This window comes from Netta rufina, assembly GCF_964035555.1.
Source record: "Netta rufina genome assembly, chromosome: 4".
NCBI classification, from domain to species: domain Eukaryota; kingdom Metazoa; phylum Chordata; class Aves; order Anseriformes; family Anatidae; genus Netta; species Netta rufina.
This window is the reverse complement of record NC_140127.1, coordinates 50,360,011-50,385,562: the sequence shown is the minus strand read 5'-3', so window position 1 is coordinate 50,385,562 and position 25,552 is coordinate 50,360,011. Positions and strand designations below refer to the sequence as shown.

General features: G+C 37.5%; 1 protein-coding gene across 1 annotated transcript in view; it reads right to left on the bottom strand.

The window, feature by feature from the left end:
* The window catches only part of CORIN (corin, serine peptidase), a gene marked incomplete at both ends in the record, with an annotated part of 129,314 nt that overhangs the window by 100,264 nt on the left and 3,498 nt on the right, over positions 1–25,552 (bottom strand). Inside the window, 2 exons of the mRNA XM_084286071.1 lie at positions 7,266–7,718; positions 13,168–13,312. Coding sequence (XP_084142197.1) covers positions 7,266–7,718; positions 13,168–13,312 — 598 coding nt within the window. The remainder of the gene's footprint in view (positions 1–7,265; positions 7,719–13,167; positions 13,313–25,552) is intronic.

Here is a 25,552-nt window from a genome sequence, read left to right as displayed (position 1 = left end):
GGCAAACTGATGAAAATCAGGTTCTTGCTGTTGGATTTAGTGGAAATTCACCATGTGCTTGTCTTGTAAGTCACTAATTTTTCCATGTGAACTGAAAATTTAGTTTTGAATTTCTGCTAGAAAAGAAAACCTGAATGGTTCTAGTGATTATTTTGACTAGGGGAAAAATACATTTTTTTAATGAGGACCACAATGGAAAAATTCTGAAACAGCTTTTTTTCCACTTTGTTTCTTTAAATTTAAGTGAGAAAAAAAAAAAAAAAAAACAGGTTTAGGTGAGATAAAGAAACAAAAGCCACTGCTAGAAGATGAAACATCCTGAAGCACCAACAAAACCAATAAGTACCCTATTAGTTTGCTCATGCTTGCATTTGTATGAAAAAAAAAAAAAAAAGAAAAAAAACACAGCTGAGTTGACTGGCCTGGGACTTAAAAGACCACAGTTTTTGTTCTTCTGTGCCAATTTGAAAGCCCAAACCCATTTTCGCTTCAGGAGAAAAACATGTTTTAACAACATTTTTAATTTTTTTGTTGAGAACAAGATAAATATCTCTAAATATCTACCATGGGTCTACTGCTACACTTCATCTACCAAGAGTCTATTTCTTTTATTACATTTAATATAATTTGGTCTGCTCCAACCTATTTGAATAATTAAACATAAATTGAGATAGAAGACAAAGTGATTTATTAGATCACTGTTTGAGATACTAGGTATTGGGAAGATGCAAACTGGTGGTCTGACTTGGGAAGCAGTTGCTGGATACTTTATCTTCAGTAGAAAAAAAAAAAGAGAAGAGAAGAGAAGAGAAGAGAAGAGAAGAGAAGAGAAGAGAAGAGAAGAGAAGAGAAGAGAAGAGAAGAGAAGAGAAGAGAAGAGAAGAGAAGAGAAGAGAAGAGAAGAGAAGAGAAGAGAAGAGAAGAGAAGAGAAGAGAAGAGAAGAGAAGAGAAGAGAAGAGAAGAGAAGAGAAGAGAAGAGAAGAGAAGAGAAGAGAAGAGAAGAGAAGAGAAGAGAAGAGAAGAGAAGAGAAGAGAAGAGAAGAGAAGAGAAGAGAAGAAAGGAAAAGAAAAGAAAGGAAAGCAGGGAGAGGCAGGGAATTGCTTGTTTCTGTGCCATATGTGACATATCCCTTCCAGCTATCCCCAGAATGGTTCTCATATTGCTCTTTTCTACCAAACAGAAAGCTGGGCCAGCCTTGTTCTCTATAGATTTTAGTAGTGGCAGAACACCAAATACAGTGAAAGAGTTCAGGGAGAGAGAAAAATATTTATTTAGATATAGTTAAAAGACAATAGAGAGGATTAGGAAGACCTCTAGGCAGAGCATAGGGTTGCAAATAGGTTGCTCAAAGATGTTCATGAAACATGAAAGGACCCAAGGGTCCTCTATATACTAGGAGTATTTTTATACTAAGAGTATTTTTATACTAAGAGTATTGTTATTTAGAAGAGTAGAAGATGCAAAGAAAACATGAATTATATGCTTTTTCAAATGTTGTCCTCTGATACACCTGATACAGTGCCATGCTTTTGCAAAGGCACTTTCCCGCTTTTTTTTCTACAAGCAACCATTTAGGGCTTGTGTTTTTTATCATCCTCCTGTAGATTTGGGCAAGCACAGGGAGAAATTGAATAGAAACCAAATCCACATTCATCTGGGACACATGCCTTTTCCTAGCACTCTGTCAAGTATATTCAGAATAAGCCAGGGCTGGAAAAACACATCCTTTATTTCTACTCACCTTGCTTTTACTCAGCTCTTTCCCTAATGAAAGGTCTAAAAGGCTGGTGCTCGCCCTTTACCCCCCAGTGCAGCCAGAAGTTGCACAGCCTCTTGGGTGAAATGCCTCTGTCGACATCTTCTGCCACCAGTGCCGCCTCCCACTCATATTCTGTGCTACGTCCCTCTCCTTCCTGTCCCCTCAGAGCAGAGGAAGCCTGGGGCTGTCCTGTATGTCCCCAAGGTCCTGCTCCCCAGCCTCTGAGGTGCCACCAAGCCACAATTCCCAGCAGTGGCAGCACCCTTTCACAGCTGCCAGGGTTGGCCAGAAAATAAGGTTGCAGCCAGGTCCTGGTCAGTGTCCTTTGCCCTTTGGGGCAGCAGAATTGTGGCCTCCACTCCCTCAGTGCCAGGGCTTGCCAGGGTGCCATCCCAGGAATGGAAAGAGGCAGTAGGAGATCACACCTGGAGCACTTGGTCATATTACTTTGCATCCTAGGAGGTGGACATTGTCACAGTTTTCCACTAAAAGGGTGTGTGGGTGAGAAACAGCTGAACTGAAATGGTTTGACCGAAAGGAGAGAGTAGGAGAGATTTGGCGAAGGAAAAAAAAAAGTTGTTAAACATACATCTCCATAGGTATCAGTGGGTGGAAGAAACAAAGTAGATACTAATACCTCTTGTCCCAATGCATATTCCATTAGTTCTACGGGATGTTTTTCTAGGAAGAATGCCCTCTCTCCTTCTTCCTGTCTCCCCAAATCAGCAGTATTACAAAACAGGGAGTCTGCTTCATTTGAAATGAAAACATCCCTCTCAAGACGATACACTCGAGACGTCTCCTGGTCAGTCTCCCAATGTACTACATAATTACAGCCTACTTTTGTTTCAAAGAGAAGAAAAGTACTGATAAAATTGTACTGATATTTATCTTGGAAAAACATCCTTTCTTAAAGATAATGACTATCTAGTATATGGTTCTTTTCCTGTTGGGCATTGATTGACAGATGAACAAAATATTATTGCATATACTTGAAATTCCATGAATACACACTGATGAACCTAGTGGTTCACCTAAAACTCCCTTCCTGATGTTTTTGCTATCAGGAAACTCTCCAATGAACCATCCTAGTGACTTAAGACCGTGGGCCATGCCTTCAAAACAACACTTTTAAATCTGAACTTACACAAACTCAAATCAACAGCAAAAATGTATTCCTTCACTTTCCTTCCAACAGAGAGGCCAGCAAGAAAAATTGTAAGAATTTAGGGCAAATAAGGAAGAACTGCTGAGGAGTATAACAACTTCTGGCAACCTGAAGTCTTGAGACTTCTTAAGTCAGGGGCTGAAACTGGGCTGCTGTTTTTAAAAGCCTGAAACAGACCAACCCATCATAAAGTTTTCCAAGCAGTTTCATATTTTCTGCTTTTTTCATCATCCTGTGGCAATCAGTTCCAAGATGGAGCTATGTTTTCTGTGAAGATGTCACTGTCTCATTTGTTTAAGTCTGATAACCAAAAAACACTGGGCACCTACTTACATAATGAAAAACAGTAACTGCTACTTGTTCGTCTCCAAGGACACTCAAAATTGTATGGTCATCTACCATAACCACTTAGCCCCCAGCCACCTGTTTTCCAGAAAGAAAACAGTATCTACTTCAAATTTAGTGTCTCCTGACATCTAAGCTGCTCCAAACCCTACTGGTCTGGTTGCCTTCTATTTGCCATTTCCAGTTCTACTATTACCTTTCTGAGCTTATATGCTCTTGTAATGAGATTTTCTCTTTTGTTCTCTGCAGTTTTATGACAACACCTAACACTCAGAGTGACCTTTTTGACCATCACCAAGACAGAATACTGTCTACAACAAATGTTTGTTGTTGTTGTTTGTTTTGTCTTCTTTTTGTGTGTGTGTTTTTTGTTTGTTTGTTTTTTGTTTTTGACTGCAAAGGTAGCTGAAAATGCACCACTGGTGCATTTATGTATAGGGTTAGGGTTGTTCCCCACCCTCTAGCATTCTGTTCCACCTATTGACATAAAAATTTCTAAACATTTTATCACTTTCTCTATGATACCTTTACATGATTTCCAGCTATTCATTTCACAGGTAATTCTGCAGTAGCAGAAATGTTGTTACCTGACTATTCACTACTTTTCCAGTTTGTTTATTTGTTTGTTTTGTTTTTAAATGTAGAGTGTAAACTCTACATTCACAGAAAACCCTGTGAGACTCCACTGGCAAGCTTCATTGTGGAACCTAACCATTAATTCATATATTTCCCCATCTTTTAATGAGCAATTTGTTTGTCAGCAATTTGTTTAACCAGCAATGTCACTGACTCCTTCAGAGAACTTTCTAATAGAATTGTGAGCCATTGCTTCCTCTTGTAAAAGGAAAAGAAACTTCTTTGCCTCTTCCTTATTGTATCATGCATTCCCACTTACCTACTAATTTATTCTTTACTGGTATTTCTGACAAAGCAACTCCTTATGCTTCAAGGACTTTTAACATAACTGATGTCATATGTGGGAAATTTCATTCTTCTTCTGTTAATAACTCAGGAATGTCATTTTTGTTTTACTTTAAATATGTCTTGAGTGAATACCATCTGGTCACAATGTTTATCATTTCTCTTATGAATGTTTTCTAAACACCTTTAATTGAAGCTGCAGTTCAGCTTTTAAACATATCCAGTGCTAATACTAACAGCAAAACAAAAACATTATCACCACTTTATTGCCATTTCGTATGTGCTCAGAGAATTTTGTCTGTCTGGTTTTGCACTGGTGGTCTCTCTGTTGTATGATGTATCATCTGCCTTCCAACACCCTGTATAAAATGAGCATAAACTCCAAGTTATGCTCTCTTACTAAATCATCAGAAATAAGTGCACTCACCTGCCCACATTTGAACCAGATGAAACCTGTACTGATGGATGATCTGCTAGTGTGTGTAGATGGTAGAACATCAGCCCCACACTTCATTCGGAGATTAAATTCCTTACGAGTTGTAAGGATAAGATATTCAGACCTCTATTTTACATTTGTGCAAAAGTGATTACATCAATTAATGGAACAACATTCTTCAGGACTCACTACAGGTCTCTGGAATCTGCTACCATATAATGTTGAGGTGTCTCTGTATGTTAGCCTTATTTTGTTTGTCTTTTGGCATGTTCTAATGCTCACAACTGAGACAAAAAGCAAGAGAGATTTATTTTAATCTACTAACACCATTCCCACATAGCCAGTAAGTTTTACTTATCTCAAAAAATCCTTTGTACTCCAAAAGACTATTCCAGCCTCACTGTGCAAAAAAATTATTTTATATCTCTGGTCCCAGTTTTTCCCCATCTCCCTTTACAACGGAATACACAAAAACTTCTCTAGACATCAAACTGAGTTTTCTGTGACCTTAGAATTCTCTCCAGGAAGCAAAGCTTAGTGGGAAAGGAGAGATTAAAGAGACCAAGAAGTGTAAAGAGAGAATTTGCAAAGGACAGTACAAGAGTGAGACAGTGAGAAGCCCTGTGTACTCATCACAATCTCCTGATTTCTAGTCCTCAATGCCTTGGACAGATATGGGAATGCATAGTTATTCTTAGTATAAATTCTTCTGAATCCCACAAATATATGTACATTTATATATATATATACACGTAGATGTTATATATATATATATACACACACACAGACTGAATGTATATATATGCATACTGAATTTATATTTATATATCTACACATGCACACACAGTTTTAAGGCAATTTCCACATAAATACAAATAAATAAAGCACATCTACACTGTAACTAACTAGTTACTAAGACTGCAGCGCAAAGTCACCATCTTCCAGAATAAAAACAATTTGACCCCACAGCACATGTCAAAAATGTTCTAGTGAAGAAAAACAGGCCCCATAGTTCTGCTCAACATTAACCAACAGGCTAATAACTTCAAGGTGTCTTTTACAATCATAATCGTTGAAAACACTAAGAGCTGGAAATATCTGTAGTGTAGCACGCTGTGCTTCTGAGCTGTTCCTCAGCACGGCGATAACTTGCCAGGTTACTACATAAGGTAAATAAATGAATCACCGAGGGGATACAAGTGTGCATTTACATACATTTTTTCTGAGTTTGGGGCATGAGGAGAAAAACAAGATATCAGCCAGTTTAAGAAAATCATGTAGCAAACTGAACGTACAGAAAGCCTGGACCATTCAAATGGCTACAGAATCACTACAGTGCTGGAGACAGAAAGAACAAAATAACAAACCATTCATTCACACTATGTTACTATTTTTGACGGCTGATTTGTGAATAAGAAATTAAGTTATCACTGAAATGCCCTCAAAAGGAATCTCTTCCATGTTCCAGCTTATAAATAAATAAATAAATAAGCTTTTCCTCTTTCACTTCACTCCAGAAAGAACAAGAAAGAGCATAACATAGCTCTTTCCTAACTTTTACCTGCTTGTTTGATGTCAGGGTAGGGTAGAGGGGGGTGGGAATAAAGCAAGAGACAAACTCTTGAAGGCAGAATACGTCAGAAGAAAATAGCAGAGAAAAAAAAAAAAAAAAAGTGATGTAACATCAATCTGATCACTCACACCTGAATAATACATTCACTATATAGACAACTAATATCAGGTTTTAGTAAGCATGGAATCCAAGAGAGGAATGACGCAGACATTCTCCACAAAACAATGTAAATTCAATGGGTGAAGTAATCACCACTGTCAGACACCATCTCTTCATTTCATAGAAATTTCAGATATACAATTAATAGAGTGTGCCACTTTCAGGTCACTGTCCATCTCTTTGCATGTATTTCAGTTCTCCCTATGACCTGGAATAAGTTTTGCTTCATGTTCTCATGAGATCAACAGCAAAGGAATGATATGCAGTTAGAGAGAAACAAATTCATTTTAATATGGCACCCTAGTGTTCCATGTGTTAGCAAAACAATACAAAGAAACCTTTCAATACCACTGACATGATGAATCAATAAAATTACCATGGCACTAATGAAATGCATCTCCTTGTATAGTCAGACCAATGAAAACTGATCATAGTTAATTGCTATTGTTCTTTTTGACATTTTGATTACAGTCCTCAGAAATTGAATTTTATTTCTGCACAGAGAAACAACTTCAAATTAAAGAATTCATCCATTAACATAGAAAATGTTGTAGCTGTAATTATATCCCCAGTACAGGAAGGTACTTACCACTTATATAACTTTAACAGAACATAGAAAAATCAATCTCCAAACTGAATACAGTCTACAATAATTAATTTTCAGACTTGGTAAGCATGCATGATTCGAGGAATGTACTGTAAGCATTCATACCTGAAAGAACTTAGTGCATCTTCCTCAATGGGGTTGATCAAATGTTCTGATAAGATACTGATTGCTTGCAACATGGAATCAAATAAACAAGTAATTCCTCAGAACTCATGGGAACTCATGAGGAAGCAGCCAGCAGTGTATTCTGTACTTTTGAGTCATAATTATGAAACTAAATAAAATATAAACTTACTTTTTTTCTGATCCACTTTTTGTGGCACAGATGGATGGGTAGGCCTTAATACAGGCAGAGTGGTCATCCTCTCTGTGATGTTGAAGGATGCATTTATGGACCATGAAGTCTCTCCCTCTGCAGTGGCAAACAGCTGGGTGCTATATTCAGAGCCCTCTGTCAAAGCAGCATCATTTGTAGGATCAGGATTGAGGACTGAGGCTTGAGATGTAGGGACAAATGAGTTTTCCTGGAAAGTCTCTCTAAATACATTTGAGTTTTTGTTCATTTGGCCAATGTGGGATAGAGGTGTGGTGGTCCAGGCAGGAGTCCATGTGCTGAGATCTACCGTAGAATTAGTCGTGGAACTGTTTTCAACCATGTTTGGCAAAAGAATGTCAGATGTTTCAATGTCACCATTAACTGTGAGGACCTCACTCCCATTTGAATAAAAGCATGTTTTTTCTAACACCCCTGGAAGAAAGGGGAAAAAAATATAGAAAATAAAATTATATTAGCTCGGTTGGTACAGTTGACTCTTGAGTACAAACACCCACTACCACCTCTACCGAACTTCATTTTCAGTTTGATTACTGCATTTACCAAAATGCCCAGTCTAGTGACTACGCTTAGCCAGCATCTCAGCTCTGTCAACTCCAGGCACCACACGCAACCTGCACCCACCCAGATATCCTGAGCCTCTTCCTCCCACTCTTACAGAATCCCTCTCCTCACCCCTTCATCCACTTTGCAGCTAGATTGAACCAGCTCACTCGGTGTGAAATTCAAGGACTGGTCAGGAAGGAATTTTTATTAATCACAGCTACAAATAGCTAACAATGGAAGGAGACCCTAATTCCAGCTACTGTCTGAAAAGATTTGAGGTTGGGAAGTTTAACATGAAAAAGAAAAGGGAACCAGGAAAGTTGAAAAGGAAGAATTTTCCTTTTTCATTGAGTAACATCTAACCGTGGCATCCAGAACTAGAAAGTTAAACTTGTAAGGGGTTCAATGAAACAGTTACCCTTTGAGATTTACCATATACTTGTTTATCCATACTGGGTTGTTTTGGCTCAGTTGCCACTGACTGTGAGTAGAACTTGGTGTCTGACTTTCACTAGCAGAACCCAAGGGAACTTTATATCTATGCACATGAAAGTTTTTGTTTTTCTACCAGCAAATGTGCATAATTCATTGGGATTTGGAGGAGTACACTGTGGGTATTTTACAGAAGCATCAGAAAATCTCCCACCCACAAATTATTTCAGCAGCAATATCTCTTTCTTAACTCCTCTGGTCAGGCCAAATGGGAAGACTGAACGTGCTTTGACTTCACAATGGGGATCAGCAGTAATATGATTTGCTAAAATCTTAGGAATTGTAACTAAGCATGCACAGAAATTGTGCTCACTCATATGTAGCTTTACTTGGATCCTGTGTTTCCAAATAGAGCTTTGAATCTCTGTGAGTGGGAAACCTACTTTGCTTCAAGTTTCAAATTTCAGTCATTTTTGCTGCAGCTTTCAAAAAGTTAAAATTAACTTCTTTTGCTCCTTTGGAAAAGTGTATATTTTTTCCTTAACTCAAGAATAACCTTAACTCAAGAACTCAAGGGTTTGTTTTTTTTTTTAATCACATTCTCTGTCCTCCTCCCTCAGCCCTTGTCTTCTCCTCCACTAAATATAAAAATAGAAAAAGCCTGGAAAATGTCAGTCCCAAAGAGCTATGAATAATGATTGAAGTTAAAGTAAAAATGATTAGCTATTTATAAATCATTCAGCAGAATAGTAGGAAATACATTACAAGTCAGGTAAAAGCTTGAAAGAAGCTTAAACATTATTTTTTTTTCTATTGTTTAACACAGTGGACCAATAAATACTGTTAAGGAAAATATGCATGTTACCCACTGGATTCTATCCTATCCCCACTCAGCCTTATTTCATTCTCTTTCTGGAACTAGAATAATAACTGTTGCTATCCATAAGGTCATTTATCTCTTCCACTGAGATCCCCAGCTGCCTGTTTGCTTCTTCAACCCATCTTTCCAAAAATAACATTTTTGTTCTATTTTCAGTGTCCTAGTGATAACAACTCCCCTTCTTTTTCTTGCTTTTTCTTGACAGGGGAACCACATAATGAACCTCTTCCAGACAACAGACCTTCCCAATTGTATCTCAGCTGACAATGAGTATTATTAAATTTCTTTTAAGAGATTTTGCCTACAAATAACCATTACAGACAGCACGGGAAGGCAGGGGAAACAAGAAGTCAATATTACCAGTAGGGAGGCTTATCGTACGTGTAAACTTTGTGTTTCTGTTTTTTCAGATCTGTAAGTTTTACCTTACTTTGCAGATTTCCAAACACTTTAAGTCTGAAGAAGTTTGAAGAATCCAGCTTTTCCACTCTCTAGATGTGTGCTCCAGCCACTGTTTTACTATGTGTTGGCAGGCACCATCAGTATTAGGAAGCTTTAAAAGACTGAGTGCAGCAGTGTTCTTTCAAATAATGCTCTTAGGTAATATTAGGAGATGGCTCTAGGCTCTGTCCCAACCAGCTAGTTGCAGTTGCTTGGGCTCTGCCGCGTATGCTCTTGAGAGAGGTAGGCATAACCTAAGCTTGCCTTTCACTGCTGGCCAGCTCTAGATGACAACTCTGTTTCCAGATAGCATATGATGTTTTTGGATCACGCTCCTGAGGCACTTTGTTCTTCCCCTTTCCTCCTGTCCTCTCATCCTCTTAGTCCACAGAGTAGAGAATTCAAACAATTAATTCCAGGGTATAGTCTCCACTCTCTGTCTGAGTCAGGCTTGTGTTTTCATTTATTATAGTCCTTCCCCTCCTTAAATACTATTGTACATCTTCATTCTTAAATTTAATTTACTGGAGATTTTTTTTCACCATCAAAAGTCCTGCAGGAACTATTTAAATTTCAATACAGAGCTGAGGACAGTAAATCATAGCCCAGATAGCTAATTAGTTGAGAAATAGCTGTAACCATTTTGGAATTGTGTTTCCAGCTACAGCTGGACATGTCCAGATGACAGAAATATATGGCATGATGGCTCTCATTGTGTTTGGTACAAAACCAAGGAACAGGCTTAAGATCCATTTGGTTCAAAGTGATACCTTGCCAAGAGTCTTACTGATCACTTTCCAGTTGCTCTTCACTATCGGGGAATGAATGTTTTATTTGAAGATCTGAAATGGACAGTTAAAAGATCTAAGGAATAGTCACACTCTTCAGGCTATTAAAGTGAGATTTTGACAGTTTGTACTGTGGGTGTTTTCTAGTAGTTCACAGCAGGAAATCCCAAGAAGACCACATTTGTTTAAAAAGCTAACCAAACAGAGCAAAGCAGCCTACCAAAGCATGTGTAATGGATTAGGCAGTTACACAGAGAATAGAATGATATATCACTGCTGTAACTAGCCAGTACATAGCCACTGAGACTTCTTCTGCAGGGTCTGCCCTATGAATCTGTGCACTCTGAAGATATTGGCATATCACCGATAATCAGAGAATCATAGAATCACATGGGGCTTGGATTGGAAGGGAGCTTAAAGGCCATCTAGGTGGCAGGGACACCTCCCACCAGACCAGGTTGCCCAAAGCCCCATCCAGCCTGGCCTTGAGCACTACCAGGGATGGGGCATCCACAGCTTCTCTGGGCAACCTGTTCCAGTGCCTCACCACCCTCTGAGTGAAGAATTTCTTCCTTATACCTAAACAAAATCTACCCTCTCTTTCAGTTTAAAATTGTTACCTCTTGTCCTACCAGTACCTTGTAAAAGTCTCTCTCCATCTCTCTAAGCACTCTTTCAGTATTCAAAGGCTGCAATAAGGTCTCCCTGGAGACTCTTTTTCTGGAAGCTCTCTATTTATGTTTTAATACTTGGAGCTCTATTTATGACTTAATCAGCAGTGAAACATACTAGAATGACAACCACAGAACTTAGCTCCTCCATTTGGTGATAAGATGATAATTTCCTATCAAGAGGGTAATTTGTGAGTCAGTCAGGACCATCAACTTATTTCTTACATGGTAAATCATCATACCAATATCAGAGTGTTAACAGCATTAATTCATTACTGATCTGAAGTGAATATGAACTACTATTCTGGATATAATGTATTCTCAATAAATAGAACAGAATACATTATTTTACACACATTTTAAAGACGTTCATAGAATTTGTTCATTTAATTACTGACATCAAATATATTTGTTTCTAGGCTATCAATACACATAAAAGAAGAAGCTGAAAACTGAAAGTGAATAGTAAATTGTAATCATGAAAATTTAAGATATGCTTAAGGGAGCTGTGCCTATTTTAGACATGGGTAATAACACCAAGCCTTATTCTTCACCCCACAGTAATTACATTGACCTAATAGGAATAGTCCTGATTTTTGCTGTGTAAGTAGGATCAGAACAAGTCCCATTTCCCCAGAGGATTTCATATATTTTAATGAGTATTATGTCGATACATGCCTCGGAGGAGGGGAATGAGTAGATCTGACAAATACACCTGCTTTTTATCTGCTTTCTCACCAAAGAATGAAAATCTAGGACAGAGGATATGAAGGATACAAATGGAATGATAAACATAAGGAAAGTAAATTGAATGGCATCATATTTCCTAATTGCCGGATTTACTAGTCTTAGTCCACTTCAGCCTGTTCTCAATTTAAAGATACAACCCAAGACTCAGTTGTCAATCATAGCATTCATTAGCTTTGTTATTTTGACTTGCCTAACCTAAGTTAAATGAAAAGAACAGGTCTATAACATATTATTGCAAATACTTTACAGACTGAATTGAGAAAACAGATTTAAGTTGTCTTGTTTTTGACAGAAGTGAAGGTGTTAATGAAACATGTTTGGTTCCTTCCTGTGCTTGCTAACTGTTTGGTTGTATGGTATGTTAGGTGGGGGTTTTAAAGGGAAATATAGATTTATATATACATATAAATATACAAACACAGTACTGCAATTGTTAAAGATGTGCTCCTGAATTACTTAAGGAAGCACAACAAGAAAATATTTTTTTTTACCAAGAGCTGAAGTAAAAATGCCACAGCCTCTCAGCACTGAAAGCAAAACAATTGTTTGTTTGTTTTTTTAATTTTTTTTTTAATTATGTTTTAACCCAGTGTTACTGTCTTTCTCGTGCTGTAGTTGAAAAGATTTAATGACGAGACATGTCAGCTTCTCTGTAGTGGCAACAAAAGGAAGGCTTCTTAAAGTTTTGTTGGTAATAAATTATAAACTCCTTAATTCTGTAACAGACACAGAGTTAACAGACTAAGACATTGCAAATTCTAATATTTCTGCATCAAGTTTCCACAAAGCATACTTGGGGTTTTACATTGATATATATTTCATACTTAGTAGAAAGAAACATATTTTCCTTAGTTGAACAGTAATATTTTGTAGACTATTCAGAAAGATTTGTGGATACTTATAAATTAACCTTCACCTGAAAATAAAAAACAGACTTATACATCAGTGTGTGACATAAAGGTACAAATATTCCATTCCACTGACAGTTATCTGAATGTCTAACATAAATATATTTTATAGTTGTAAAATGACTGCCGAAAACCATCTATATGCTATCTATTCAAGGTAGTCAGCTCATCAAAAAATTACCTTCAGAAATTCAGAAAAAAAAAAAAAAAAAAAAAAAAAAGTTACATAAATATATTTGTTACATAAAGATATTTTAAATATATAAATCAAAATATCATATTTATTTCTCTGAAACAAACATTATTATTTCACTAGGTAGTATAGATTGTTAGGTAGATGTGCTAAGATACATCTTTCATGTCCACATTAGCACTTGAAAAGGAGACTAAAATTGAGATAGCAATGCATTAATTGAAAACAGGCCAATTTACTCTGTTAGCACTCACCTACAAAGGTAAGCAGAATAACCAGCAAAAGGATAAGGGCACAGATGCATGGAATCAGTATGAGGAGCAAAAGTCGAAGGAACTTGGCAGAAGCCAGTTTTTGAGAGCAACCATCCCCCATATTATCCTCATCTGTTCCTAAGACCTGAAAAATAAAAGAGCACAGTTTTATCATTCCAGTATCAGTTAGTAATTCCTATGCTTTCAAGGACAGTCCTACCCATTTCACAAAACAGCTAGATTATTTAAATGTATGCTACAAAATTGTTTTTAGATTCTTACTGAAAAGTCGTATATAATCTTCCTTTTTGGTGGACAACCAAAAAGGCACTCATACCATTAATTTTAGTTTACCCAACATCCACAAACCTACAATTTCACTGAAATTTATAAACCTTTTACCTGATGAACTAGAAGTTGGATAGGCATTGCATTTGAAAAACAAAACAAACAAAAATGTAAAGTGCACAATACACTTCAGTAGTAAGGCTAAATAAATCTTATTTTCTAATTAAAAATAATCATTTACCAATTATTTAAAAAGCTCCATGTTCTTTTTTTTTTAAAAAAAAAAAGAAAAAAAAAGGAACCAAGAAATTATTATAACTCTTGTTTTAAGTAACAATACCAGTGATAAGGAGCATTCCACTTATTATTTACAATAATGTTCATTTTCAAAGTACTTTACAAAGCTATAACTTATCACAGTATTCAGTGGTGTTTACAAGTAATGTTTTCTGTTTTACAAATGGAATATGGATTAATAAAGAAAACTAATTTTCTGATTTCAGTTGAGTTGCACAAACTTCTGCCAGAGGCTAAACAGGTATATATAATAAAATAATCAAAATATATACAGTAGTCTTGGGGAAAAAAAAAAAAATAATAATTTAAAAACATAACTCCATTAAGGCTATAATTTCATATATTAGAAACATACCATATTCTTTAAATAAAAACAAAACAAAAACAACATTCCAAATGTATGTTTAATAGCAAAATTGAAACTGTCATTATGAAGTTAATAATGATAGTTATTAAATCTTTTTTAATCAAAATTAACTAAAAATAATTAAGATTTTCCCTACAGTAAGGCAAAATAGAACAATTAACTCCAGACAAAGTCTTCCAAAAGGATGACTCAGTTAAAGCCTACAAATAACAGTTTAGCCTCTTCATCAGGAAAATCAATCACATTGAAGTTGATCAGGACAGGACACAAGAGTGTAAATACATCCATTACGCTGACAGACTCTTTCTGAAGATCATCAAGGGATCTTAACATGGCAGTCTCTGCATGTTAACCCTTTGATTGGTTCTGTTCTAAGTGTTTTTCTCTGAGGAATAGGTTACCAGAGTGACTAGCATGAATGAAAACTGGACTACTTCTTAAGGAACTAGAGACTAGATTTATCCCTGCCTAATCTCACTGCCTATTTTACTCCCTTGACTATGAAAATTTGTACTGTTTAAAGACTAGGCAGCACTGAAAACAGGTATGGTGCCAGCATGGTGTGAGATATGAGCAGTATCTCACTTCATAACCACTGTGCCTTCTATCATGGTGATTCAGTCTCAACGCTGTCCTACTACTGGGCTTGTCTAGCAAGCAGGATGTAAACTGATGGCCAGCTTAAAGATGGTAGCATTCTCTGAATATTTGAAAGAGCCAGCTCAGAGTAGCTCTGCATGCCCATAAAGTACAGCCTGGGAGAGTTGGCAAGGTCTGTAATCAGAGCAGCACCATTTTCCACCATAAGCAAAATATAAAAAATGCTGAGAGAGCCAACTGGTTGTCACAAGTATTTTTTCTTCACACCTTATTCAGAAGTGGCAAATGCTGCAATTCAAGACTTTGTGATATATCAGATAAGTTTCCACCTTCACTTACAATTAACACTTCAAATACCCAGGCGCACGCACACACACACACACTCACACACACACACACACACACAAAAAAAAAAAAAAAAAAGTGGGTGAGTTTCAGTAACCTAACTCCAAGTAACAGACAATCCTTACTTGATGACATGACATCTTGAAGCCCACATTTGCTTACATTTTCATATTGAAGTCCTCAAAGTCTGCCTAAACTTTTGCTTCTGGTCATGTTGGAGCATAGCAGCTTAGCAGCCACCTTCACTGAATCCCATAACCTTGGTTTGCCCAGCCTATATTAGATCCCTTTGGGAGGTCTGAGTGCAGGTAGCACAGGAATAACACAGATCTGTTATGAACACAGCTCTCCCAAAACACAGCTGCTGTAACTTGAAAGCACGGCCAAAAAAAAAAAAAAAAGAGAGAGAGAGAGAGAAAATTGCCTTTTCTGACACTACAGTGGTTACAGTGCTCCCTCAGGAAATGGTGCTGTTGAGTTCAATCCCCTGTTCAGCCCAAAAATTAGATCTACAACTCAGTAGACAGTAGATTACCACAAGCATCGGAACATAGACTCCTCATGAATCAGAGCACACTATCCCTTGAAGTCGTGATATTCTGTGAAAAAGAACATGGTTGTGTTGCACCAGGTAATGTGGAGCAGGACCATCACTACACAAACCAGTAAGCTTCTGAAATATCTTGCTTTTATGTTCCAGTTTCTATGAGGAAATTTTTGAGTCTGTTGGCATTATGGATAGCAGATACTTTAATCCAATGTTTATACTAAAGGAGGACCTCAAAAATTTTCTTTCTCATCAACACCTAAAAGTAACAAAAAAATCCCAATCTTTGCATTGGCAACTTACTACCAAAGATTTAAAAGGAGTCTGTTGTATACAAATTTGCTTCCAGTGACTGCTCAAGAAAAGAATGTTAGATTGAGAAAGACATCCTTCTCTAAACACCCTGAATTGCTTGTTTTGTAAAACAGCAAAGTAAATATTTACAGGCAACTAAACAGCATGTTGTATTTTTCCCTTCTACAGGAAAAGATATCATGAAAAACACAAAACCTATTTAAAATCATCATCGGTGACTCGGCAAGCATAGCCTTAATAAATGTTAATTTTCCATCACTTGAACATCTACATGAGCTTTTTTTTCCATCAATTTCTGTGGTGAATATGAAAAAAAGAAAAAAAAAAAAGTTAATGGCTCCTATGTCATCAATGCGAACTTAATGAAGAGTGCTAGATATAAATATAAATACGTTATACCAACTTTTACATATTCCCTGATACTGTTTCTTTTCCTCTTGCCATCAAATATTACAATACAAAAAGAATACATGCACCACTTTTAAGTGCTATAGTATGCCAATGGTGTCTGCAAAAACTTCGGACATGATTTGTCCTCCCAGTTCTTCTAGCCTAGCACATTGTATCTTCCTGCTAGCCCATTTTTAGATCAGTAAGAAGGCAGAAAAGAAGGGCACGCTTCTAATTTCATTAAAAAATTGAAACTTGCGATCCCCATCAGAGAAAGACTTCAAAAGAGTATATATCTCTAAGGGGCTATGAATCTAAAACTAGTCATAAATAACAGAACTGTCAGAGAAAAATGGGACTGTAGAAGGAAACATGCTTATTCATTTTGTGCTACATGCTTATTCATTTGGCCCACTTTAGGTCTCCAAGAAAAGAATGTCTCCCTCAATTCCCTCGGTAGTCTATATTCTGAGTCATTCTCTAAGTGCACAAAACTAAGGTATTTTCTAGATACACATTTTTATCTCTTTCCAAAGGAAGGGCAAGAAGACTTAAAAGCAGAATCCTTGAGGACAGACAGAAATAAAACAATCCCAAATACTAGAGGTTTGGGCATAGAATAGATTAGCACAGTATTGGACCAAAACATATCCTCAGTTCCTGAAAAATACTGGTACAAGTTCCCTTCCTACCACTGATGTTAGAAAACTTGATTTGAAAAAGATTTTTTTTCAGTTAAATGCTGTGTACACTGTAGGTAGGAAAGGTCAGTGTCTGGTTTTTGAGGCAACAGGTCATTTGCTTTTAATACGATCAGTTTTTGTATTAAACGGTCAGAATACTGGGTGCTTAAAAAGATCAGATAATTTTTTCTGACAGCCAAACATTCTGTCTCTGGTGAAACACCATTAACTGCTACTAATACCCAAATGCTGTTCTGTAAGTATTGATTTCAATAAAGGAAATACACCATGATGAAATAACTCTGAGGTAATTTCAGTTCAGATTTTTAAGAAAATCCTAGTCTTATTTAGGACTGCTGTATCAGACTGCTCACACTTGATTTTCTGAATCCACAGAGGCAAAAAACAGATGGGGGAAAAAAATACAGTCCTGTCTGACTGAGGAAAGACTAACAATTCATTGGACCAAAATTCACAGCTTGTCTTCTGCAAGTTGTGGGGAAAAAAATAAAAAATAAAATAAAAAATCTTATGGGTGTCATTTCAATAACATTCCTGTGATATTAAGGCCCAGAAATCACAAATTACATTAACATTTATGGATGAAAAGCCTGTGGTAGCATGCAATTTTCCTTTTAGACACAAAAATTATCTAAGCTATTAGTCTATAAAACAACCTTAATCGTGGTGTAAGCGTGTGACAAAAATATGTCCTGCTGTTCTCATCACAACCCTAAAAAATGATCTCCCTGTAAGGAAATATCACTAGGGCTAACAAGCTGTGGTCAGTATTGTCTGATAGAGCATGCTGGGTCTCTACAAAGAAACATGGAAGACAGCTGCTGGGTCCCAAACATCAAAATATCTTGAGCAATCCATGCACCAAAATACTACGCAGTATTACTGGAAAGCAGTGGAAAGAAGACAAGAAAGGAGTACAACTATAACATGCAGAATGTCACTAGGGGACAGTAAACAGGAGGCCTTGTAAAAGTCACAGTGCCATTGGGGAATCCATCCAAGCTGGATAGCACATAGTTTTCATAATCTAACATATTTTCCAGACATGAACTATCTGCAGTTCTTTACATATCTTTGATACTGTTCCTATTCCAGTGCACTGCTGTCACCTTTTGTGATGTTATCAACTCTCATGATGCTCGTCTTAAAGCTCTAGATATGGGACTCACATGACTGTGCCCATGATGACAGCTTTCCTTTCCATGCAAGGGAATGTGGTTCTAATTCTCACTGTTACAGAGCGAAGACTAAACATGTGAAGTGTCAGTGATTAAATACAAGACAGCATATAAAAATAAATATAAACTTACTCATTCTTAGATCCTCTTTTGACCTACTCACAATATTCAAATGCCTGGGAGTGACTATCAGAAGCGGCAGGTATTCTACATTTTTGTATCATTTCTGTCCTGTTCACATGAAAATTTGGGAGTCAGCAAGAGTTTGACAGCTATTCCAGCCAAAAAAAAATGTAATGCCAGGCTCTAATGGTCAATGTAACAAGTAGAAACTGTAAGATAAATCATCTAAAGGAAGAGGAAAAGTCACACGCTAAAAACAGGAACGGGCAAAAATTCACTGAGAACAAAAGTCACTGGTTTTGCATAATCTTTCATTGAAAATGTTAGAGGAATCAGAGTGCCAAGCTGAAATGGACCAACTAAAGAATGGATATTAAGGAAGCAACAGAAATTGGCTATTAAGCAACTTTGCAAACACAATACTCAGATTTGAGAGCACACCACTAATTTAAGAACAAAAGTGTCATAGTTATTCTAAAAGGAAATGGTGTGGTTTAGGGAAGAAAAAAAAATAAGGACACACACAAACAAACAATCTTTGTCATACAGCAAGGCAGCAAACATCAGAAGCATGTTGTTGTTACATGAATTGTTACTTGCACAATGAATTGCATCAGTTTTTTCGGTAGTTCAAGTTCACTGCAATCCTGTAACTTCTCCCAGGAAATGCCATATCCTCAGACAAATTACAAATTGCTGACATAATTCATTCAGAGTTCATTGAGATGATCAGGCCTCCTTTCCCATCCATGAAACAAAATACTCTGACTTACCCTTCTGCTAACCACTGGAATATAAACATACTGAGTCATCACACCAATCTGAAAGACAGACTATTTAAGTAAAAGAGCTGTCATATAAAGCTGGGAACGTCCTTCCAAAAGAAATGTTTAGTTGATGCTAGATGCTAAATCCAGATGGATTCTTTTGGCTGAAGCAAAAACCTGAAGCACCTTTAACCTCCCCAACTTACATTTTCACTTAAAGTAAGGAGAGATGATTGTGTGTCAGAGATCGTTCTTACAGAAGACATAATGTGTGAAGTAAGGTGATTGTTTGCACTTCAGACTACCACAGAGACCCACGGGTCACTTCTGTTCTTCAGGAGACCTTTGAAGCTGTTATTAACTCAGCATGAGACAGCATGGTAAAAATCCAAACTGGGCATCACCAGACATCACTGATAAACAAAATTGATGTGGTATTTTTTCTTTCATTTCTGGAGCACAACTTTGGGATTCTTTATTCCTGACATATAATTTCAGCAGCTTTTCAGCCACTGAGACAACTTTGGAATTGAGAAATCTGTGAGATGTGCATGAGAAGCTCAGAAAAGACAAGGTGACATTCCAGTATGTCTCACCCTGCTCTGTGACAGCACAGATCTGGTGCTGCTCCAGCTTCAGTGCAAGAAAGATACAGGGGTAAGTTTACTGAGACAAATCCAAACATAACAACGGTGTTCCAGTATCTGTGTGCTTGATACCCTGCACTGGTGTCTGCCAAGCTTCTCCTTTGTAGTATGCCTGCAGTGCAGTGAAAACAACATGACTGAAGGCTCCTTAGACAAACCCACCCTTGTCTTGCTTGAACTCAGGCACTCACAGATCCAAATCTGAGTTTTTATTCAGGAAAACTGATGACCACCATGCTGCCAGTGGTGTCAAAGTTACAGCCTTACATTTCAAAAGAAAGCTAGCTCCTGGTGCACTATCTCTTTCACAACTCATTCTTCCCTTTCTGAAAGCTTTGATGGAGGTGGAAATAAATTCGTCACTCAGACATAAGCACTACAGCCAGCAGAGCTGTAGCTCAGAGGAGTTTATTCCCATTTCATATATTTTCGGGGGCGGGAGGGGTGGGGCGAGGCTCCTGTGTTTTATAGGGGCAACATAGTGGACTTAAAAATGCACCTGTTTGATACTAAAATAAATCTACATAAATAATATAATAATTGGTTTCCCTGAGAAGACTTGATTTAGAAATCAGAAAAGTATTCACATGCAAAATACTGTCCTTGGTTCTCGAGTACACATGATTACACATTCTCATGGAAAGCAGAGGAGGTGGAAAAGAAAGGATTTTTTTTTCATTCCACATATCTAGCATGATACAAATAACTGTCATCTGCCTCATTTAAAATATGAATTAGACACACCATTTAGCCATCATATAAATTCAGTACTGATCCTGCTTCAAAATATGAATTAGAAGAAAGAAAACTTAGGGGTATTTATCACTACTAGAGAACAGTAGTATCGCCTCGACAATAGTAATGCCTTTGAATCCCTTCATTTTTCAAAAGAAGTCCTGCCGAATAACAATTCCACTTTGTGGTACATATTTATATATTGCACATACTTACAATAGTTTATAAATTTCACTGATATAAACTTGCAACTACAATGGATGTTTCCCGTGCTTACAATGGAACTGTTGAATTTTCAAGAATATTAAAATTAAGAAATAGCTGAGCTTACGGCAAACCACAGTTCCAATCTCTCACTTCTTTATTAATAACAGCTGGTGGCAAAGATGTGTGATGTTGCCATGCCACACAACCAAAGCAAGATTCAGTAAACATATGGAAGATATCAAAAATTTCTAAAAACTAAAGCGGAAGATATTCATTTTAAGAACCGGGGTATGGTTAGCATTATCTAGTATTTCTCAATACCAAAACACAAATATCCATTCAGCTTACCTCAGCAGGCAGCAGCAAAATTAATCTTTAACTAAAGCTGAATTTATGCTTTGGGATTTATTCATTTTCAAGTTCCTAGAGCTTGCAGAGATTACCCATGTGAAGGTTTAAACAATGGCATGTTGTTTTTCTGAACACACACAGAGACCACCTTAATGCCTAGATACCCACATGTTCACTGCATAGTGTCTTGCTAAGCAAGTAGAGCAGCAATGGAAAGCCATAACCTTGCTGAAAATCATGATTCAATGGCAGTAAAGAAGCTGACAATACTGCTTTCAGGTTCTTGTTTTGCTGAGAATTCAATAAGCAGGTGCACAAGATCCGTTAGCACCAGAAAGCAAAAATGGAAGCCATGAGAAAAGAAAAAAATCTAAATGGCCTAAATTGTGCCAATAAAAAGTTTCTGGGGGGAAAAAAAAAAAAAAAAAAAAAAAAAAAAAAAATCAGGGTGTAGAGGGATACTGTTAGAGGAATACTTTCTCCTGAAAGCAGTTATCAAGCCTGCAAAACTAAAAAAGGGCAAAAAGAAACCCTGCCTGCCCTGTGGCTCACATTCAGTGATTAATCACTGCCTGTATAGAAAACCTACCAGAAACCCCATCCCGAAAAAGACTACTAGACCTCATTAGTAGACACACCTCTTTTTTTTCTTTTTTTTTTCTATTAATATTCGATCAGTAGGTTCAGACTTCTGAACTTGAAGCAGACCAGTATGTGATGTATCTACCATGCCTGTTGCTCGTTATACAATTACTTAACCTACTTAAATCATAAGTTTTCAATGAACTGATTTTAATTGGACACTAAGCTGGGACACAAGGTAGAGAGATGGCAGGAATCTTCTTCAAAGCATTGGCCTCCTTATGTTCCATGTATTTCTTATTCATTTTTTCTCTAAAATGTATAAGTTATTCTCACACTATAAACCTCTGTTTTGAAGAAACTACAATTTTAGATTTTAATGTGCAATGTTAACTTTACACTACTGACTTTTTTCCAAGTTGTGAATAGAAAGATATTGACTCTTGGACCAAGCATAAGAGCAGCAGCATTAATCAAAGGAAGGACGTGGTTTAGAGTCAAAGCAAAATATCATCTGTTCAGTGTAGCTGGATACTTATTTGTCCTCTTCCCAAAGATGAAAATGGAATCACACAATGTCTCACAGGTCGATAGCCTACTATGTATAAATGTAGAGGTGACTCAGTCATTTTTCAATGGGATGCCACGTTGTTCAGAAACACGTTCACCTTTGAACATTTTGCTTCATTGTGGGGAAAATACAGAAAGAGGAGGATGTTTTCTGAAATTACCACAGCATCTTGACAGAAATGACCAAATAGATGACTAGGGATTAAATTATTTGTTATTGTCTAAATTACAAAACAATAAACTGAAACTGAAAACTCAAGGTTAAGTGGATTAACAAGGAACTTACATTGGTGTAAGCTTTGGGCTATGGCTTTAATATAGAATCAAAGATAAATGATTTAGGGAATAAAAACTTCCATCTAAATCACTGAATCAATAACAATCTGGTGAATTATTTTGTCTAAAGAGAAACATTCTACTGTATTTATGGCTAGGACTATTCAGTTTAATGTCATCCCTAGAACACATACCATTTCTCCTCCCATTCACATTTTCTTTGGAAATCTACAGGAGTCACATAATAATCCTATCTATGATGAGGCAAAAGCAAATCAAAACCACCTGGGTTCCTAGCCTTTCCAGTCCACTAGCAACACTATTCCGTATATTCTTGCTTTGTAAGGAAAAGGAGAATTTTTAATAACTTCTAAGCACATTCAGCCATCATTTGATACTTCTTTTCCAGCCTTGTCTTCATTCAGTATGAATTACTTAAACTTACACCTTTAAAATGGCTGAGCAGGAACTGCAAGGAGCAAGTGATTTATTTTTTTTTTACTGCTTCATTCAGGGGCAGAAAGGGAAAAAATGAAAGTCTTACTTCCTAGAAATGCTGCCTGAGTCTGAGATACCCCCAAGTAACATTCATTATTACTGTAGCTACAGTAAAGGTTGGCTTGAAACTAGGAGCAATCTGAGGTGAAGAGTGATGCCAATCTGGGCGACTGCTCCTACTATTAAATGATTGCTAAGTTAGATCCTTTTGGTATCAAAACTATCAGGACATTAGCTTTTAAAACTCTAGGTCCTATGCATTGCAGAACTGAGTGTTGCAGCTTTGAGGAACAGAGGAAAGGAAAAACAGACAATCACTGAGCAGCCGGTCCCAAAGCAAGAGCACCATCCACTGAGAATCAATCTTGAACTCTCTCTTATCTATGAAACATGAATTGGAATAAACGCAGTCTGATGCATTCCTGAAGAAAGATACTTGTATCTACCTTCACTTCCTTTCCTCTGAAGATTGGGTGAAGATGACTTAAATGTTCAATATAAAAAATTATTATTTTCTGAGAAAAGATAAGCCTTGAAATTCAGAACGAGCAGTAGCTTGCAGGAGCACCTGCAATGATGCAACCTGACAGTCTTCTTTCCCACAAGTTTATAGGAGCTGTGCACCATTCTATGAGGAAAAGATTTGAAAATTTCCTCAGTTTGTGTCTTCTCTTAAAAAAACAAAACAATTTTAAAAAGGCAATAGGCATATATTTAACGCATAGGCAAAAACTGGGATCCCACAGAATGCTTACTGTTGTGGGAAACATATTCTTTGTGAAGAGGGGCAGGGCTTGAATCAACAAAAAATAAACATCATCACTCCAATGTAGCTCTGGCAGTTCCGTTTTTCAGCCTCTTTTCATTACAGGACAACAAGCCGAAAACTACCTTATGCTGGCAACAACAGTAACACTAACAAAGAGAAAATTATAAACTGTGCAATACACAAAGCAGCAGATGCTGTAATGGTTCCACTGCAATGACACATATGGTGAAAAGGAACTGATGGACAGCTGGATTCAGTTCATCCCATCTTAATTTGAGGATCAAGTAAGATGGACAGTAAGGGGAGGAGACAACCATGGAAAATGCTGCCACTTTGGTCACTTTGGTATTTGGAGTGAACATACTTTCCCAAGTTGATGTTACAGATGAGGTGGCCACCACCTCATCAAAAAGAAAGAAACAGCAGCGTGAATACCAAGGTCAGAGGAGGCTGAGGTGCTCCATGGCAGAGTGGATATTCCTGAAGGGACTGCAGCCTGTGGAAGATGTGCTGGAGCTAAGGGAAAGAGTAGGAAGGAAGGAGCAGCAGTAAGAAACCACCATGTTATGACCACAAACCTCCCATGCACCTCTCACTGCCTCACTGAATGGACTGAGTGAAACCTGCAGGAGTAACAAGGGGGGGAGAGGAGTCTGGAGGGAAGGTGAGATGGGGAATGGGGGAGGAGAGGTGTTTTCTCTAAGTGTTTTAACATTTGCATCTTTTTTTGTTTGTTTGTTTCCGTTCCCCAATATCTGAACTAGTAATTAAGTGTTTATATAAACTGATAATAAATTAATTTCCACAAGTCTGTTTTGCCCACAACGGTAATCAGTGAGTGATCTCCCAGCCTTTATCTTGACCAAGAGCTTTCTCACTCTTGTTCTTCCTACTTTCTCCCCCTTCTCACTGGACGATGGAGGCAGCAGGCAAGTGGCTTTTTGGGTGTCTGGCTGTGAGCCCAGGTCACCCCAGCACAACATCCCAAGGAGGCCATGGTCCCGTGGGCACCATAGGCCAGGAGACTGCAACATGGACACTCCAAAGCAGAAGGCACAGAAATGGTCAAATAAACATCCTGGTATCTACTGCTGCTTTTAACCACCAAATATTCAGACTTTGCATGTACAACTACCAGAAATAACACCATATTAATTATATGCGTAAATAAATAATTACAAGCATCTCTTTAAATTACAGTGGCTTCAAAGCACAACTGAGGAGAATCTGTCCCTTCAGGGAAAGTCTTCTGCTCAAGGTAGACATGAGCTGCAACCTAATGTAGTACTTCAGAGGCAGCGAGATTCTTGCCTCTTTTTGAAACAGAAAGTCCTTGCTTGATTGTTGTCTCATTACTATTTTTACATTTAGGATATTAAATCATTATCTCTATTTCTTTCACATTTGCTGATCAGAAAGACAAGCTGAAATTAAAAGCATCACTGGGAAGGGAACTAGCTGTTCCACAACAGAATAGCAGAAATAAAATGTGTTTCTCTCTGACAGTTAAAAAAAGAGACAGAGAAAAAAAAAATAAATTAAAAAATAAAACAGATAAGGGGTATTAAAGCAGGTGGGGAAAGCTTTCCATGTCCCACATGGCCTAGGTGAGGTGCCTGAGGGTCAGTGCGGCACTGGGAGTCACTGGGCCCCGGCGCTAGGACCTGCTGGCAGGGCTGCCCAGCTGCACTATTTTTATTATGGTATTTTTTGCATTCAGACTTTCCACTGCAGGCGGCCTGGGTCAGGGGATCTGCTCTGCCGGGGTAATCTGGCAGGTCAGCCCAGCAGGAGTTATTTATAGAGGGGTGGGGGACAGAGGGAGAGGA